This window comes from Lactuca sativa, chromosome 9 (assembly GCF_002870075.4).
Source record: "Lactuca sativa cultivar Salinas chromosome 9, Lsat_Salinas_v11, whole genome shotgun sequence".
NCBI lineage: Eukaryota > Viridiplantae > Streptophyta > Magnoliopsida > Asterales > Asteraceae > Lactuca > Lactuca sativa.
The window spans coordinates 2,567,687-2,587,675 of NC_056631.2; the positions used below are offsets into that span (position 1 = coordinate 2,567,687).

At 34.3% G+C, this 19,989-nt stretch overlaps 1 protein-coding gene across 1 annotated transcript; it reads left to right on the forward strand.

The window, feature by feature from the left end:
* Positions 1 to 9,966: 9,966 nt before the first annotated feature.
* On the forward strand, positions 9,967 to 12,549 carry LOC111902062 (protein trichome birefringence-like 6). The gene is made up of 4 exons (XM_023897935.2): positions 9,967 to 11,169; positions 11,316 to 11,508; positions 11,631 to 11,821; positions 11,904 to 12,549. The coding sequence occupies exons 1-4, from the start codon at positions 10,472 to 10,474 to the stop codon at positions 12,397 to 12,399; spliced, it is 1,578 nt and encodes a 525-aa protein (XP_023753703.1). The 5' UTR covers positions 9,967 to 10,471; the 3' UTR covers positions 12,400 to 12,549.
* The last annotated feature ends 7,440 nt before the right edge of the window (positions 12,550 to 19,989 follow it).

Consider the following 19,989-nt stretch of genomic DNA (forward strand, 5'->3'; position numbering starts at 1 on the left):
AGGTAGCGGTCAAAGGGGTTAGCAGCAGCAGTTCAGCAGTATCAGGTGAGTTTCCCTTTGTATGAATGGGCCTACGGCCACAATGCCGGCCCATGTAGACATGAGTAGAAGACCTGGGGGTTAGCCCTAGGCATTGAATGCTAGTAAGTTGTTCAGGACGAGGTCCAGTGTTAGCGGGCGGGTGCCCAAGGAATGGTTTATGTGATAGTTTATACTTGTTGTCTGTGTGATACTTGTATGTGCCTGGTAGGGAGGTGAGTGTGGGTGAGGTCCCGTATCTCATCAATAGTAGAGTGTGGATGGTGTTCCACATCTTAGTAGCAACAGAGCAGGGGCGAGGCCCAAGTTAAGAAAGGAGTGAGGGTGGGCTGGGCCTGTATCTCACTATCAGTAGGAGTATGGACGAGGTTCCATGACTCATCAGTAGCAGGACACGGGCGGGGCCCAGAGATAGGCGAGGCCTTAGAGCAAGAGTTGTTAGTATATGTTTAGTTGATGTAATGTTATGTGATATGTTTATGTGCTATTATATGTTAGTGGGCAAGGCCCTATGACAGGCGAGGCCTATGTGAAACAGATCTGTATCCGAGCGGGGCTCGAGGCCAGGCGGGGCCTGGAGCGGCGGGGCCGTTGTATCGGGCCTCGCCCAGGTAGGGGGCGAGGCCCAGGATAGCGGGCGTGGCCCAGTATGTGCAGTATGTGATTTTGCATGGTATGTGGTAAGGTGGGGAACTCACTAAGCTTCGTGCTTACGATTTTCAATTTTGTTTTCAGGTACTTCCGGTAGCGGAGGGAGGAGCTCGGGGTGATCGCATGGCACACACCATAGATTAGTCAGCCTGGAAATGTTTACCCTGATAATGAACATGTTTTTTGAAAACTTATACTCAGATTATGTTTTGGAATGATGTCTTTGGTTAAAGTAATGTTTTATTAAAAAGAAATTTTTGGTCTTGAATTTTGGGATGTTACAAAAGGTTAAAATGAAAAAAAAAAATTAGATAAATATGAGACATTAATGAAAACAAAAACGAACTTAGGACATAACCACGCATTTTATTTAAATATGTCGACTTTTATGTCGATAACCCTAATTATTATAGTGATTTTATCTAAACAAAACTGCAAAAATGGTCTTATGGTATGTCAAAAATTATCACTTTTATCCAAAAAGGTTTGGACTAGCATCAGTGGTCAAAAACTTCGATTTTGTTGCAATTTTGGTCCTATTTGTTTTGAATTTTTCTTAAAATGAAGATTTTGCCATTTGTATTTTCTTTTTCAAAAATTTGTTACAAAAATACTAAAAGGAAAAAGTAAATACCCCACCTACCCACCACCCCTCTCTCTTTCTCTCTCTCTCTCTCTCTCTCTCTCTCTCTCTCTCTATATATATATATATATATATATATATATATATATATATATATATATATATATATATATATATATACTAGGTTATAACCCGTATACTACATGTGACAACTTAAAATAGTTTAAATAATAATAACACTGTACTTTAAGAGTACAATGTTGTAATTGGGAGGCTTTATCTTTCTTTTATACACATACTGCAACACAAACAAAGATTGATTTCTTATAAATGTCAACAAATTAAATGATTTCCTCATGTTGTACTTCATATAATGAATCTGTAGAGAGAACCAAGTGTGTTGCTTTTATTAGTAAGAAAATGATATCACATTGCTATATAGAAATCTACTAAAAAATATGACAAATTTAGAAAAACTATGTTATAAGCAATGCTTTTAATATGGAAAATTAATACAAACAATACCAATGGTAAATTTTTGTTTTAAAAAACCAAAAAAATCAAGGAATCTTAGCCACAAAAAAGGGTTAATCAGTAAATTGATGCAATTATCTATGAAAACACATATACACACGCAATACAACAATTGTATAACTTTGTCTTTTGATCGTTGATAACTATATGCTTTTTCAAGTATACATAAATAGCAAATTTGATAATATTCTTTCTAATTGAAATGAATAATTAGTAAATGATCGCGCTTTTAACAATAATTTAGGTTTTAGCTTTTCCACTTGTTCATCAAAAAAAATTGTTACAAACTAACTAACTGGGTTTTAGCTTATTATAATGTGTTTGTTTTTAATTACGACTTTTCTTTTTTATTATGTTAATCCTTTTTATGTAATGTAAGTGTAGATACTTTTTATAAAATTATGTTGGTGTACATTAAATTATTATAACAACTAGGTGTGAGACTCGTATATTATACGGGTTGATTAAAATAAAATGTTAAATACAAATAATTAAATAAGAAGATTATTTTAATTTGAAATTTAAAATAAGCATAAAATTATAAGAAGAAAATATGAAAAAATAAAATAAAATAATTTGTTTAGTTGTCAGACCAGTGTACTAAACGTGTTAATTATAACAAAATGTTAAATAAAGGTTTAAACTGTAAATTTATTTAAAATTAAATTTGAAATTTGAAATTTGAAATTAATATAGTAGTTATGATATGTTTAATTTATAGAAACTAAATTAATGATATATTGAAAAATAAAAAAAATAAAGTAAATGACAAGTGGAAAATAAATATTTCAAATTTATGACAAAATGACATATGACATAATCTATGAGAGACTGACATGTGGTAAAATCATTTTCATTTATTATAGAGGATCCTTTATATATATATATATATATATATATATATATATATATATATATATATATATATATATATATATATATATATAGAGAGAGAGAGAGAGAGAGAGAATTGGCTTATACAAAATAGGAAACATAGAAGCAAAATTAGCAATATATATTTATTTATTACTAAATTGAAATTCATAATATTGTTATTTCCTGCCTTTAAACCCAGAAAAAAAAAATATAACAACAAAGCAAACATAAACGATAATTTTTTGTATTGATCCTATAGAAATAATAGTATACCTGATTGTAACGCCTTTCTGAATTCTTATACAAAATTACGATCTTGTTTCCCTATGCTTAAGACATGGTTCAGTGTATCATGTACGGCAATTAGATCTCAGGAGATACCTAAATCTACCAAGTTATAGAATTAGTTTACCATCTAATTGCAATCGAAAGATATTCTAATTTCATTAATGGCAAGGTATACATACATAATAAAGAGAATATACGACAATTGAAACAGGGCTTAAAAAGGAATTCTACCCAATAGCAATATACTTTCATCATCCATCCAACAGTTACAATATACTTTCAGAGGATGCACTCTAAGGGCAACCTAACAACTCTTTAAAGTATTCCAATAGCCACTACTAAGAACCATCAAGCAACTACAACATAAATTGGGCAGATACAAAGACTCGATGGCAATTTCATCCAAATTGCAATCACAACCTAAAGAATTGAGTAAAGGCATCAATACAAGGGTAAACTCAACCAACAACACCAAAATTTGAAAAAAAATCAAATAAAAACTTTCAAATCCACAATATCCCAATAGATAATCATATAAAAAAATATGATACACACAATACTAAATCAAAATTTTGAACAAAAAGAGCAGAAATTGACATAAATGCTAGTAATTCCTGACTTGATGCAAATCCAAATCTGACCTGACCACAATCTTCGATATGAGGCAGTCGTGCAGAAGTAACCTAGCAATAATATGAAGTGAAAAAATATCCAAAATAAAGAAGTTTTTGACATAAAAAAATAGATGTAAAGTATTTGGAATGGAAGTTTTTGACATACCAAACATGGAATCAATGTGAGAGAGAGAGAGAGAGAGAGAGAGGGAGAGAGTGGGTGAGAAAGAGAGAAATCAAAACCTTATGCAAAAGGAAGGATGCAGTTTGTTCTTAATGCATGAATTGATCGAAGCAAATTAAGGTAATTCTCATTAATCCATTTCATCTAACACTTGGCGTGCAACTTTAATGTCATTACAACTATAAAGAAATGGCAGGTCTATGTTCCAAGAAATCATCAACAATCACAAATTAAATGCTATAAACATAGACATAGACAGCGAGGCAGAGGGTATTTACCTGAAATCAAAGTACTCACTTGTTATGTCAACTTATTTAAAGGGAAATGTAGTTCCTTGATTCTTTCATACCATGTCTGCAATCATTTTTAAGAAAACAAAAAACTAAAATCGAATCTTACTTATACACTTATTTGTTGTCGAATAAGAAGGATGCAAAGAAAAAGAGAAGAAGGAGAAAAAAGAAATAAACCAAATGAAAAGGTGGAAGCGGTGGAGCTTGATGGTGGTCGATTCAATATTGTAAAGCCTAAATCCAGAGAAAGTTTGTGAGGATTAGGTTTAGATCAAAAGGATATGGAGTGGTCTCTTCCTGATTTAATGAGATTATGCTTGATGATCAGTTAAAGATTATATGATTTGCTAATTTTATGGGATTGATTGTAATGAGAGTTGAAGAATACACCGAGTTCTAAAGCATTTGAGTGGGATCGACTCCATAAGGGCAAAGTAAGAATTTCACATAGACGATTTGAGTGGGAAAATTAGATAGGAGGGTGCTTAGCTATTGCCACGTGGCGAAATTGGTTTTATTTATTAGATTAGGGGATATATCCATCCCTTCCTTCCTCATGAACACCATTAATTCAATCTTACCCCCAAATTTTCTTCCAGAATCCTCTAAACCCAAAACTGAAACCCATTAATCTTACCTTGAAACCCATCTCCATCCAGATAACCCCCAAATGTCGTATGAATGATGGTATTACTAACCACTTAGAAGCCACTCAAATTACTCATCTTCTCTTTTCCATTTTTTGCATTTTTTGAGAAATCCATTTAATTAGTGCAAGATTAAAACATGAAATGGGTATAAAAGCCCTTTTAATTTCTTCGTTGAGTCTATTTCTTAGAATCTTTTCTAAGATACCGTAAAGCCCTTTTAACTGCGGTAAGCAGTGAGCCATGTGTATATGTGGCGACTGATGTGACGGGGAAAGGGAGATTAAAGGTGATAAGGAACTCTAATCCAAAATTATCTTAAACCGAACAATTATCCGCTTTCTTGTTTATCCACCAAAGATTATTCTAGAAATTCTTAGACCTCAAGAAAACCATCCAAGTCTTTATGGAGGGTTCGAAGTTGCCTCATGCTCAACTATTGAACAATTGCACTTCAGTCCTTGCACTTTTAATTAATTCATTTAATCCCAAAACTAATTCTAGTTAATTTTTGAATAAATATTAATTAAATATTACTATTTCTAGTTAATATAGTATTCTTATAATATATTAATAAATCATTTATTTCAATTTATTAATCAAATAATTAATCAACCTCTTTCTCCAAAATCATCCGGTCTAGTTGCTAGTCTTGAGGGCAACCCAAAAGACTGTGCTACTATCAATTTAAGTATATACCAATTATAGGTATGGGCTTAGACACCTAATCCAACAAGTCTTTCCTTGCAATACTGAGGGCCAAATCTCATTCTTACATACAAGTGTCAGGGGCCAGATCCTGGTCTTTCATACAGATGTCAGGGTCATATCTTGGTTTTCCATACAACTGCCAGGGGCTAGATCCTGGTCTTTCGTATAATTTCCAGGGGGCCAAATCCTGGTTTTTCATGCAAGCATCACAGAGACAACTATCATTCCATATAACAAGTAATGATCCGACATTAGTGCTTTCGACCCATGGATACAGTGAGAAGACTCACCTCACAATCTGAAAGAATAGTTGCATCGATCATTGCTCTAAAAGCTATCTCTACCGGTCACCTATACAATTAACAGGAACCCAAATCTCAAACTATAAATCAAATTACCCAAAATGCCCTTAGGTGAAACTTGGTAAACCCTTGTCAAAGTCAAAGTCAATGGTCAAGGTCCAAAATTCAATATTTCTTCCCAGCGAAGTACACCCTACATACCAAGAGAGTACGCCCAATGTACTCTGATGTTGACCAAAAAGGGGTGTTGACCGCGTACATGCAACGTACCACCAGGTACGCTCAATGTACATAACCCAACCCTAACACTCTATTAAGAGCTTATTCCATTAAGTCCTTACATCAAAAACTTAGATCCAAGCCCAAAATGATGTCCTAAGTCATAAAGTCTCTAACTTTATGACTTTGCATGGCTATAAAGTGCTTAATGTCCAAAACCCTAAGTTCTTAACCCAATAAGACATCACAACTCTTGTATGGAAGAGATAAAAGAGCCAAGATTACATTTTTATGGTTCATAATAGCTCAATAATGGATAAAGTATCCAACTTTATCCATTAGAATGACCCCAACAAACAAGATCTAGTATTTAAGTCTCAAAGTGACCCCAAAGTGCATCTTTTTCAACTTAATCCATTAAGTACAAGTCTCAAACCTTTAAATCTGAATCAAAATGATGTTTAGATGGATAAAGTTTCTAACTTTATCCATAACAAGTTCACAAACTTTCAAGATCTAAACTTTATGCACTTAAAGTGTGCAAAAGTTCATAACACCAAAAACTAGCTAGATCTAACAATTTCATCATCAAGATTCAAACTTTATACCTCTAGAAGAAATATCAAAGTGAACAAAGTGTGGATCTATAAGCTCCAATGCAACCAACACTTCTTCAATGAGTTCCTTCTTCTCCAAGGTGCACAAAGAACATTAAAAAACACTTTAAACACCTTCTTTTTGCTCACAAGGATCAATCTAGGGTTAGGGTTACACAAGAGGGTGTTGGAGAGGTGGAGTCTAAGAATGGAATGGGTTTGGGGGAGTTAATGAGCTTAAATAGGGTTCAAAGCACGTAAATAGGGTATGGGCACTGATCGCGTACGCCCAACATAATCAATTTACGCGTAGCGTACTAGGGATGCCCTAGTACACCCATCATACGCGGCTCGACCCAAAACCACCCTTAACTTCAAACGGTCATAACTTCTTCAGTCCAAATCAATTTTCAACGATCTTTATATCCACAGAAAGCTATTGAAGAGATCTATAATATTATCTAAATGTCTTGGACTAAAAACTTGTCGAACAAAAATCCATAATTCATGCAAGAACCCAACCTATGACTTTTCTCGTTTTACCGTTTGACTCCAAAACCCAATTTAAAGGTTTAGATCTCATAACCATCATTACCTCATTCCAAAAGGTCTAAACATTGCCTCCTTAAGGCCTAAAGCCTTTACACAATCGAATTCTGGCCAAAAACCTTGAATCACTGAATGATCCCAAACAGGTGTTATACAGAGGGATCAGTGACGCCATTAGATATGAAGGGATGGAAGACACCTTTGAGAATAACAGAAACATAGATGGAGGCTGGTGCTTGTGCTAGGATGTATGCCGAAACTTGTGCCTACGGGAAGTGACAAAGTGCTGCTAATGCGATGGTGAAAGATGGGTTTAGATGTGCTCTGGAGATATAACTGGTGGATAAAATTATTATCATCACCGCCAGCCCTGCACATGCTGCATTCCCGATTAGTATCTCCGATCTTGCATATATATATATTTTTGACTTTTGATCCAATTGTTGCTGCAAATATCAAGATAAATGTTCCCACAAAATTTTCTTCCCCCTAGATATTGAAATAATAAAACCTGAACCACTTTTCCCCAAGTTGGTCCCGTGATTTTAGGTATTTGAGTTTGGGGGAAGAAAGAGGAATATATATATATATATATATATATATATATATATATATATATATATATATATATATATATATATATATATATATATATATACACTCCGTCCGTCCCAAAATTATTGTCCACGTTCAGTGGCGAATCTAGAACCAAAAATCAAGTGGTTCCTTATATAAATGAAACTAAAAAAACACGAGTGGTGATGGGTCGGGTTGTATGCAGGTCGGGTTCTATACTTGGTCGTTCAAATAGATCAATGGGTAGTGAGTTTAAATCAACCTTCGTATATTTATATTTATGTTGGCGTTCACTATCTTCTTTCTTTTTATAAAACTTATACAAAGACATTTTTGAATGATTGAATCTTGATTCTTGATTCTGAAATTGAATGTTCTTATATTAAAAGGACAATAAAAAATTAACAACTGTAAATAAACAATAACAACTAACACATTGAACAATGTTCTTATATCAAATAGACAATAACAACTCTAAATAAATTCTAAAATTGAATGTATATTAATCAAATGTTAATCATACAAAGCCACAAAGGGTTTTGATTTCTGAAATCTGATCAATAGGTCAATGAAATCGATATGTATTATATAATCATTAATCATACAAAGCCATAAAGAGTTTCTATTTCAAACAAAAAGAAAGTTGTAATCTAAACTTGTATAACTTACAAACGTGAAACAAGGTTGTTGACTGAGTGTTGGGGGAGAAGAAACCGATGGGCTAGACTGCTGTCGATTGTCGTTGGACGGCTGGAGGAAGTCGACGCCGACGGCCTAGCCAGACAGTGACCGGAGCAACCGACGATCGTTGGATGGTGTTCGATTTCAGAACAGGGACAACGAGAAGCTAAGAACAAGACACCATACGACGTTCAGTTTCTTATTTTCTATTTCTTTTTTTTTTTTCCTTTTTTTTAAATTAATGGATCATTGGATGATTGGACTATTGATTAATTGATATGTGCTTTTAAATATGAAAGATATGAATTGTTGATAGAAATTTTTTGCCAAAAAAAATTAGATAGTTCCTTTGATAAAAATAAGGTAGGTCCTTATTTTTTTTGATAAATTCTTAATGCATTAGAAAAGAAAAAAGGTAGGTCCTAGGACCTACCTTCTCCCTCTTTGCCTACGCCCTTGTCAACGTTTGACTTTTGAAGTCTTTCCATGTCGAGTTTGACCATAAATAATTTTATTTGTGTTATATAATTTTTGATGAAACTTATAACAATGAAAATACATTTAAAAAAACAATCTATTCATATATCCTGTATGAAAAAAATTATATAACAAAAAAAAGTTATTTAAAATCAAAGTTGAATATATATATATATATATATATATATATATATATATATAGAGAGAGAGAGAGAGAGAGAGAGAGAGAGAGAGAGAGGTGGTTTGTATTTTTAAAAATTTTTAATTTAAAAAATAGTTCAGTTAATAAAAAAAGTAAACAAATAAATAAAGAAGAAAAAAAACTCACAACAAAATTAAAGTTTTGGACAAATGGTGCTAGGGATGAACAATTTGTATCAAGTCCCGATTTCGTACCGGTACCGTACCGGAATCGGTACCAAATTTAAAAATATGGAACGGTACTCGGTACTCCAAAATCCCAAAATCCGAGTTTCGGTACCATAGGTACCAGTACTAGTACCGAAAATCGGTACCATTCTCGGTACCGGTACCGATACCGGTAACGTTAATTCGGTACGGTATTCGGGATTTACTTTCGATTAAATTCGGTATTCGGAAAATCGGGAACGGTACCGGTTCCGTCCCACACTCATCTATAAATGGTGTAAGTCCAAAACTTTTCACACAAAAATGACAATTTTCAATGACCAATTTTGGTCTTATCTTTTATTTGCTTAATACACATAATGTATTCGATTGATATAGCTAAGAATATACACTTTTTCTTTACGGATTTTCAGTTACTTTTGATTTTTGGGACCCCTAGCTATTAAATTTGTTGGTGATATGATATATAGTTTAACTGAATATTAAAAAAAGAAAATGAAAACTATTGGAAAAACTATGGATAATTCAATTGAAGGTCAGGAGATTGGCATTTTCCTGTGTGGGACCAGATTTATTGATGAAATAATTAAATGGATTTTAATTTTTATGGGCTAATTTCCGTACCCTATTTCCAAATATCAAAGTGACAATCGGATCCAGATTTTAAACATGTCATGTAGCTTTTTATAAGCGAAGTTGCAATTTTGACAATAAACTATTTTCTTGTATTGTATGTTTATATAAACAGAATAGTCTGGACTAAAATTCAATTATGGCAGAGTAATAAGGATCTGTGATGGTGATGTCAAATATCATGAATTTACGAAATCCGTACAAAATATTAGTATTATTTTCCAGCCTTTCTTTCTGAATTCTGAATGAGATAGATTATGATGATTGCTCATATAATACAAAGTCTGAAGGTCATATTATTTTAGGTTGTGATCATGTGATGCCCATGGTAACTACACAAGTTCGGAAGTTCCAGGTGGGGTGTATTTACCAAAAATCAAAGAAAAAAACAAAGAAAACAAAAGAAACGATAAGGATTAAGAAGGAAGGGATGACTTTGTGATCGACGAGAAGACGCATGTGCTTGCCACCACCGTAAGCATAAACATTTCAAAATTTTGTATTAAAATATGAGCAACATACGAACCACTCCGCCTTAATTTTCTGCTTCCCTTCACTGTCACTGTCGGTTCTCTTCTGTCATCTTCATACTCCATCTCCATGTGCACCTTTTTCTTGAGCCTCTCATCCTCACACTTACACTCCCAAAATGGCCATCGAGAAACAAAGAAGTTTCTCCTTCAAACGCACAAGATTCTTTGTACTTTCTTTAACTATCTCCTTCTCCATCATCTTTCTTACATTTTTCTCCATTTGGGTTTTCAAAAGCGATCCCTTTCTCATCAATCGAGAAACCCGTTTTCAGTTCAGTGAGATTCAACCCCCCTCTCAAGACCACTCCCAACCCTTCATTTCCAACTTTCCAATACGCTTAGTGGGAAGTCTTGCACATCTTAATCAAACCCATTTCGGTAAACCGTTGAATACATCAGAAAGTGCCAACGTTTCCTTCAGCTTTCATGAATTTCAGAGAAAATCAAGTGAGAGTGATCTGGAACCACACAAGATTGATGCTGTAAATGCTACTAAACTTTCAGATTTTCATATCCATACTTCGATAGCTACCAATCACACGATTCCTCAAAATAAATCCGAGGATTTGGTCTCTGAAGGATTGTTTTTGAAGTCGATAAGTGAAAGAGTTCACACAAGTGATTTTCAGGAAGAAAAGGGTGAAAAGGTGTGTGATGTTACAAAGGGGAAATGGGTTTACGATGAGAGTTATCCTCTGTACTCTACTTTTACTTGCCCTTTTATAGATGAAGGTTTCAATTGTGAGGCCAATGGAAGATTGGATAAAGACTATATGAAATGGAGGTGGCAGCCTCAAGATTGCTACATTCCAAGGTAATTTTTCTTTTTTTAATGCTTAGTCTTGCAAGCACTTTTCACATAGAGAGTTATTCTCTGATTACCTTGATTCCAAAATATGCATAAAGCTGCAAACATTGGTTGGGTTCTGATTTTGAATGAATTATATATGTTGTATATAGGTTCAACGCAACAAACATGCTGGAACTGATCCGAGGAAAAAGGCTAGTGTTTGTGGGTGATTCCATCAATAGGAATCAATGGGAATCCATGCTATGTCTGTTAATGAGTGTGGTTAAAGATCCAAAGAAGGTCTATGAGACACATGGCAGGCGTATCACCAAAGAGAAAGGAAACTACTGTTTCAGATTTGTGGTAATGAAGATTTTTGTGAATGTTTTAGAGTTATGCGATCATTCTGGAATATATATATATATATATATATATATATATATATATATATATATATATATATTCTCTTTCTCTTCTTGTGACAGGATTACAAGTGCACAGTTGAATATTATGTGTCCCATTTCTTGGTTCATGAGGGGAAGGCAAGAGTTGGAAGGAAACGGTTGCAGACCCTGCGAATTGATACTGTTGATAGGAGCTCATCCAGATGGAAAGGAGCTGACTTTCTCATATTTAACACCGCTCATTGGTGGAGCCATTACAAAACTAAATCAGGGTAACTTTTTCTTAGAGATTAAACATCCGTTGAGCTTGCTGTAAATAACATTTACAAATTACAACAACTGTGACTGTGACAGGGTGAATTACTATCAGGAAGGAGATAATGTTGTGCCTCATCTTGAGGTGTCAACAGCTTTCAGGAAATCCATGGTAACTTGGGGATCATGGCTTGATAAATACATCAATCCAAGAAAAACACAAGTTTTCTTTCGAACTTCTGCTCCTTCCCATTTCAGGGGAGGCAATTGGAATGCGGGTGGTCATTGTAAGGAAGCTTCTCAGCCCCTCAACCACCAAACTGCAACCATCAATTATCCAGAAAAGAATGTGATTGTAGAAGAGGTGATACAGCAGATGAAAACCCCTGTCAATTTCTTGAACATAACCCGTTTGTCAGATTACAGAACTGATGGTCACCCATCTATTTATGGAAGAAGAAAGGGGAGCAGTAGTGGTTTGAAAGGGGAAGATTGCAGCCATTGGTGTCTGCCTGGAGTTCCAGATATCTGGAATCAGCTCTTGTATCTTCGTCTGCAGTCTAATAAGGTTAGAAACAGTAGCTTTGTGCAGTGATTCAATTCAGATACCTTTTGTAACATAATTAAATGGTGCAATTTGTATAGCCAGCCAGTTTCCTCTTCCAATCCAAGTATATAGTTGTTGTTCTAATCAATGTATTCCGACTTTTATGACTAACAAGAAACATTATTACACTTGCTCAAACCATGTCTAGTTCAACCAAAAGATGACCTCAAAAAACTTCTCAATCCAACAAATAGAAAAAAAAAGTCTTTTTATAGATGAGATTGGTGCTTCTTTGGTCGATGAGGAGGTTTGAGAGCCCATGGTGGTGAATGCTGAGGCTCATAACAGTAATCATAGTAGAGCTCTGTTCCAGCTTCAATATGCTCTTTGGCAAATATGCCAACACGATGATCGCCTCCCACCTTTATTATCTGCATGTCAATGTCAATGTCAATGCCTACCTTCATAATTGGACCAAAAGAATTAAGACCAATAAATACCTTTGCATAACAGTTAGGCTTTGATGAGTGGTTGGCAAATTTCAGTTTGTTTCCTTTTCTCATAGCATCAATCACATACTGCATGTGTATAAACAAGTTTCAAAAGCTATATATATATATATATATATATATATATATATATATATATATATATATATATATATATATATATATATATATATATATATATAGTACACACAGAAAGTCCATATGAAAAGGAACCGCTTGCCTCAGCATTCAAATTGAAAAGGAAAGATGAGTTTATACGATCATATAAACTCCCTCGGAGATCTGCTTCTTGATGCGAGATGAGTTCACCCGTATACTCTCCAAGATACTCATCTTTGCGGACAGAGTTCTAGGGATATTATGAAAATTTCAAACAAGTCATTAAATTTGTTATTAATATAGGTAGGCAACATGGATGGATGCTTAGATTCATCCTTACCTTTAGAAATACACCCCAACCAGCAACATCAGATTTACCCAAAAGGATCTGAACACAATAATAAGAATAAGTTAGGCATTATTATTATTATACTCGTATATAAAAGGTTAGAGTAAGAAAAAGCGTAGTGCTCTCACCCTTTGCTGCTGCCTTAGAAGGATCCTCATGTTGCCACACCGACCTTCTCCTCTTCTAGGGGCCGAGGGCTCACCTAATGACCCACCACCACAACTGCAATATCAATATCAATAGTAGAGACATTAATTACACTCAACTTTTTTTTTTTTTTTTAAAAAAAAAAATATTAATTAATTCACAAAAAGATAAACCATGCATGCATATTATATCTTTACATTACCTCACCCAACAATTTCGGCAAATATCTGGGTCGCATTCACGTGCAGCAGCATAGCATGGGCATTGATGGCTTCTGCACCGACTCTTTGTACAGTGGCATCCCTTAAATCGGTTTTTGCAGCTTTTTAAGCACCTAAAAGATCAATTGTTAGTCTCAGCAAAAGAAACACATGTAAGATGATTTGTGCATATACACACTTTGATGGATTACTAGACTTGACAAACTCAATAAATGTAACAGCAGCAAGTACATGCATGCTTAAAGTTGCATACCCGCAATACTTTTCACAAGTAGAATTTTTTATGCAAGGACATTCCTTTCCACATGAGGACTTGCATTCACATGGAGTATACTGTTTGTTTGATCGGTTCTTTTCATAAGCAATTCGTCTCCATTTTGGTGGATGTCCAGAGGACTTCAAAGAATACTTTATTTTCTTTGCTTTACCCTTACGACCAAGTAATTGCAATCTTGATGCCATTTCTTGACCCTAACACAACATAAATTAATCTTAATTAATGTTGTCAAACAAAGAAAACTAAACAATATTTTGTCTTTTCTTTGTTGGTGTAATTCCATTCCATCTTTTGAGGTCTTTTGCTTCCTATGATCTAGTTATAGTGGATAGAAAGAAAAAAACCCAATAGAATGCTGGAAAAAAACCTTATGATCTACACCGGTTCTCATATTGTTGCCTCCATCACACATGTAGCTGTATACTTGGGAGCAAGTTTTCAGTCCAGGAAGTAGGTTTTTTGTTATGAGACAACTGTAAGTCATCAAAAGGTTTATAAAAACTTAGAAAAACAACAATTTAATAACTCATGTATTAAGAATATATGAATGGCATCAAAACTTGAACCATATCAGAAAATACTGCTAAATACCAACTACCAAGTTCCTCATACCTGTTTCTACCATATATCTGGAGTCCCTTCAAGTATAGATCTTTCTCAAGAGGTTTCCAAAAGGCTTCTTTTTTACTAATATCTGTTGAAACACACAGAGAGCAAAACTAAATGTATCGATGAAGATAATGCCTTCATTGTTGCTTGTCATCCATGGTTCAATTATGTTTGGTATGCTAATATCCAAAACTTTAGTTTTGTCATATATAATTGTCATATCTCTATTAACTGTTACCGGAATTAACAACATTTTCTGTTTTTTGGTAATCTTCTTGTATATGATTAGTAATCTGTTTTGTTTTTTTTCAAGCATCGTGGATGTTTGCTTTTGGACCTTGCATTTTTGTGTATTCACGTTCTTTGTTTTAGTATCATATCATTTTATTAAAATTCATAAACATCACCATGTAGTTAAGGTGAACTAGTTAATGCCCCATACACCACACAAGACAACCTGTTACATATATCACTAAGTTAATATTCCGAAGTATGACCTGGATCAACACCTAATGAAGAGTCCTCAACCGGGCATTTATTTGAAGTTCTTGCATCAATGTTACTTGAGTCGGCTCTCTCTGGATACACCGTTGTCGCTTGTAACTGAAAAATATTATCAAATCATCCCAGGAGAATATAGCAATAAATGGTAATGAAACATGATCATCTACTTAGGAAATAGAACAATAAGACATAAATAGTCATCATCTAGGATTATTATCAAAGCAAATCACATATAACAAATATATTGACCCTTTAATGGAGCATACTATCACAGTGTAAACACACACTCCCTACTGTTATGGTCTTATCTAACACCAACCAAACGTCAATTCTTGTAGCTAAACACATCATGACATGCTGTTCCATGAGGCAAACAATTGTCATGTAAATATCACGACTGCACAAGTGATCAACAAAGAGATAACATGATAAAGCCAAATGATAAAGCCAATATTCCACACAACAACCAAATTATAGAAAGGGTGAAAATAGGCTCTTAGTTATAAACAATGTTTTGCAAGTAAGCAATGTTGGATCTTAAGCCAACAAAGAATATTTCTATCGAAAGGTTTGCTAGCGTTTCGACTATTGAACATACTTGGTTGTCTCCGTTTATCTACAACCAACCAATATAGGGCCTTTAACACCCTTGCTCCGCCTAAGACCATCATTATTCATTGATAGAAATGTTTATCACCAGAGTGGTATGTTGTATCGTTACATACTCCATCTACATAAGAGTTAGTCACATTTTAGACAGGACAAAGATAGTGTCTCTGTGTAGAGATGATAGAGTCTATATGTTTAAGGTATTTACTACTAAATTTTGAATGGTCCGAGTCATGTCTCTAAGATTACTTCTTCTAGGCCTTCTTAAATTTGACTTTGATAGATTCTTTGAAGTAAGCGTGACACGTATCTCAGCTGCTATCCATCGCCCTAAATTTGGTTTTGGCTGATAATATAATGTTGAAAATGATGATATATACATCATTTGTATATATGACTTGCCCAACTGCAACGTTAAGTTGGCATTTTCTTTTCACGTGTGACTTCCGTTTTACATCGAAGGTCATCTACGTGTACCGACACGTCTTATCTGATGATACAATATCAAAAAGTTGTATTTGGAGTGTAAACTCTCAAAATTGCACCATTGTTTGATTTAAATAACGAATGTAGGCTTCTTAAGTATTGTAAGTTCAAATAATATATTGTAGTTAACAAACACTACGTTCAACTTGTTTTCTAGAAAGTATTTTAGCAAACAACATTTTGTAATCCTATCTTCAATTTATGATCAATACATATATATGTATGATACGAACCTATTAGCCATGTTCTCTTTATCCATGTTTTCTTTTAATTAGTCAAATAGTAATTGCATTTAATTAGGAGGCCACGATTCTATTATGCATGCGTGTTTCCCATTTCTTAGTTAGTTGTAGCTAGCATATTTATATCCTATGTAAGTTATCTTAATTTCTTAGGAGATTGGTCATCTCAAATCGACCTCTATCAATTGGTTCTTTCATCATCGTCTAATTGCCTCCAAAAAGTGAGTATGACTCCACCTCCGACAACCCCAAGATCACCCTCGACAACCCTAAAGTCGCCCCCAACGATCAATTACAGGTTTTAATCCACCTTGCCACCGCCACCACCAACAGCCTAGACACCATCACCACTCATCTTGTTGCACAATCCGACACCATGAACAACATTCTCAAACTCCTCGCCGCCAACAACAACCAGGCACCGCCGCTGCCACCGCCACCACCACCTAATGCTCACCCACGCCTACCAAAAATATACCTCCTCAACTTTGACGGATCAAACCCGCTTGACTGGGTGTTCCAAGTGGAAAATTACTTTAGCTATTATGTTATCCCACCAAACCAACGACTTTCCCTTTCCGTGTTTTACTTCACCGGTGATGCCCTCAGTTGGTATAAAACACATGTCCAACAACAACCTCCTTGGCAAATGGGCTGAATTTACCCGTGCACTTGAAACCCGCTTCGGCCCTTTTACTTACGAGAACCACCGGGCTACACTTTTCAAGCTCCACCAAGTCTCCACGGTTGCCGCCTGCCAATCAGAATTCAAGAAGATTAGTAATTGTGTTGTCGGTTTACCTCCCACGCATTACGTGATTGTTTCATCTCCGGGCTTCGCTCCGATATTCAAGCCGAACTTGCCCTTCACGGTCCCCAAACTCTCCACCAAACTTATGGCCTCACAAAGCAAATCTAAGATAAAATACGAGCTCAACTTCCATCTCCCGATGATTCCCTCGAGCCTCCTCCAACGAAACTGTCATTGTTGCCCACTCCTTCACCACCTCCCCCAACACTTCCAATCAAACGATTAAGCCCCACCGAGATGCAGAAACGATGGATCGAAGGTCTTTGCTAAAATTTCCCAACAAAATGCCAAATGGGTCACTAACTCAACCCACCAAAATTCCTCATTCTTCAATCCGAAACTGAGCCACCATGGACCTTCAACACTCAATACGATCTCGGCGTTAAGGACAATGCCATTTTTTAGGGCAGGAGTATTGATACGGACCTATTAGCCATGTTTTATTTAGCCAAGTTTTCTTTTAATTAGTCAAATAGTAATTGCATTTAATTAGGAGGCCACGATTCTGTTATGCATGCATGTTTCCCATTTCTTAGTTGTAGCTAGCATATTTATATCCCATGTAAGTTACGTTTGAAGTAGGAAAAAAAAGTAGAAAATTGTCCCAAGTAATCTTCTTCATCTCAATTTCTTAGGAGATTGGTCATCTAAAATTGACCTCTATCAATGTACCATTGGGTCAATGGTTGAACACCTTAAAGCTTTGAGTTCTCATGAGTTTTCTTTCTTCAGTTTATTTTACTTCATATTTGTGTGTATCTTATGTATTGGTTACAAATTTGCATGTTGGTTGGTCATGTTTACTTAGTTTAAATTTTTGAGTTTTTCTATAGAAAAAGTAAATATCCTCCTACATTTATTCCTATATATCATCCTACCCATCCTAAATGGTGACATGTGTCACATAAGTATATTAAAATATTATTAAATCCATTAAATATGACACATGTCATCATTTAAGATGGGTAGAAGAATTCGCAGGAAGAAAGTACATGAGGATATTTAATTTCTCTTTTCTATATTGTTGGTCTTTATCATGATTTTCTAATGACACATTTATTACAACATATGGTATCAAAGGTAGGGAGTCATTTGGGTTGTATTTGTGGTGCTATTCAAATACTTTCTTATTTCTTGGAATAATATTTTAGTTGTGCATACCAAGTGTTTCACTAAATGTTGGTACTTGTACATGCACTCATATAAAATCATATCTTGATTTAAGTTCTTCATTTCAAATTAAAAAACAGAACGAAGTTAGGGAATTCTGGAAATGATAATGAAAGATGGAACAAAGGGGATCATGTTCATTTGGTGGTTTATAACCTAAAAAGAAATTAGGAATGAGCACTCACTACAATAATCATCAATGGAAGAAAATGTGATAATATAAATTAGTTTAGAAGTTACGGACAAAGGTATTTGGATGAAGTTGGATAATGTATACATTAGAAGTCTTTCACATTTATATAAACCATTCTAAATTACAGTAAAATTAAAGAATAGGCCATTGTAAATTATAGTAAAAATGATAGAATACACATTAGAGAGAACTTCAGCCTTAGAAGTATGGAATGAAAGATAAAAAAAACGCATAGAGATATTAAAGATTTTAAACACAAAAATCTTATAAGAAAGCACTCTTGTAGCAAAAGACGGATTAATATACACAACAATTTACAACTAGTAAAACAAAAGTTAAGAAATGCTAAAAAAAGCTACAAAATAATAAAGGAAACATGAAAAATGAAACCTAAAAATTCAATAAGCATGATAAATCAAGCTAGTTGTGAATTACTAAGGCTAGAAGTATGTAATGGAAAGATTATTGATGACAAACTAAGGATAAAAGCATGCGATCGCCAGATTATTGATGACAAACTAAGGATAAAAGCATCATAGTAAGATTCCATGACGATAATACAAATTAACACATGTTGTGTCAAACTTTTATGGAACCAAAACCAATTAAGCATGAATAACAAGTAAGTAATGCAATCTAATTCATTGGAATGACAAGTGAAACATGATCATTATTCTTCATCCTAAATCAATAAGCACATATGATCAAGGGTACGAATAGATGAGAATCAAGCTTTTTAGAAATGAATTTCAAATTTCCAACAAGTGTATGCCATTTGTTAGTAGAATAGCACAAGTCTCATATCATCAACATGAAACTTTCAAATGTTTTTCTTAGCCTTTCATCTATATAAATCTTGTACATACGTGCTATATAAATGTTTCATACATGAAATATTTAAATGATTTATTGTCTTGTTTACCTTAGATGAAATGATGTTGCATTTATACAAATAATACCTTCTATTTTATTATATTTCATGACATTGGCATGTGTTTTACGCATATTCCATAAAGTTTATTAAGCATGATTAGTTTAACCATTACATACCCCAACATATAATATATGGGAAGAAGGAATATTTTGAAAACAAACCTGGTGTGAAAACCCTTATATGGTCTCCATGGTTAATGAACCTCAAAAAGTTTGATATACTTATATGTTGCAATGAGATCTCAAAATGAATTTTTATGCATGATGATAAAGAAGGATGTAATATTCTCATTCATTCACTAAATTGACATGTCTTATGAATAATTTTTATTCATGAGACCATAACATACGACTAAGCTTAATCTTAGTTATCTTTGTAGTTTTGGATGTCTAGTATTTGTCTATAATATATGACATGAAAAAAAGAGCCCCATGAAATTAAATGTAGATTATTTGGTTAAAATGATGAGGTAAAATGA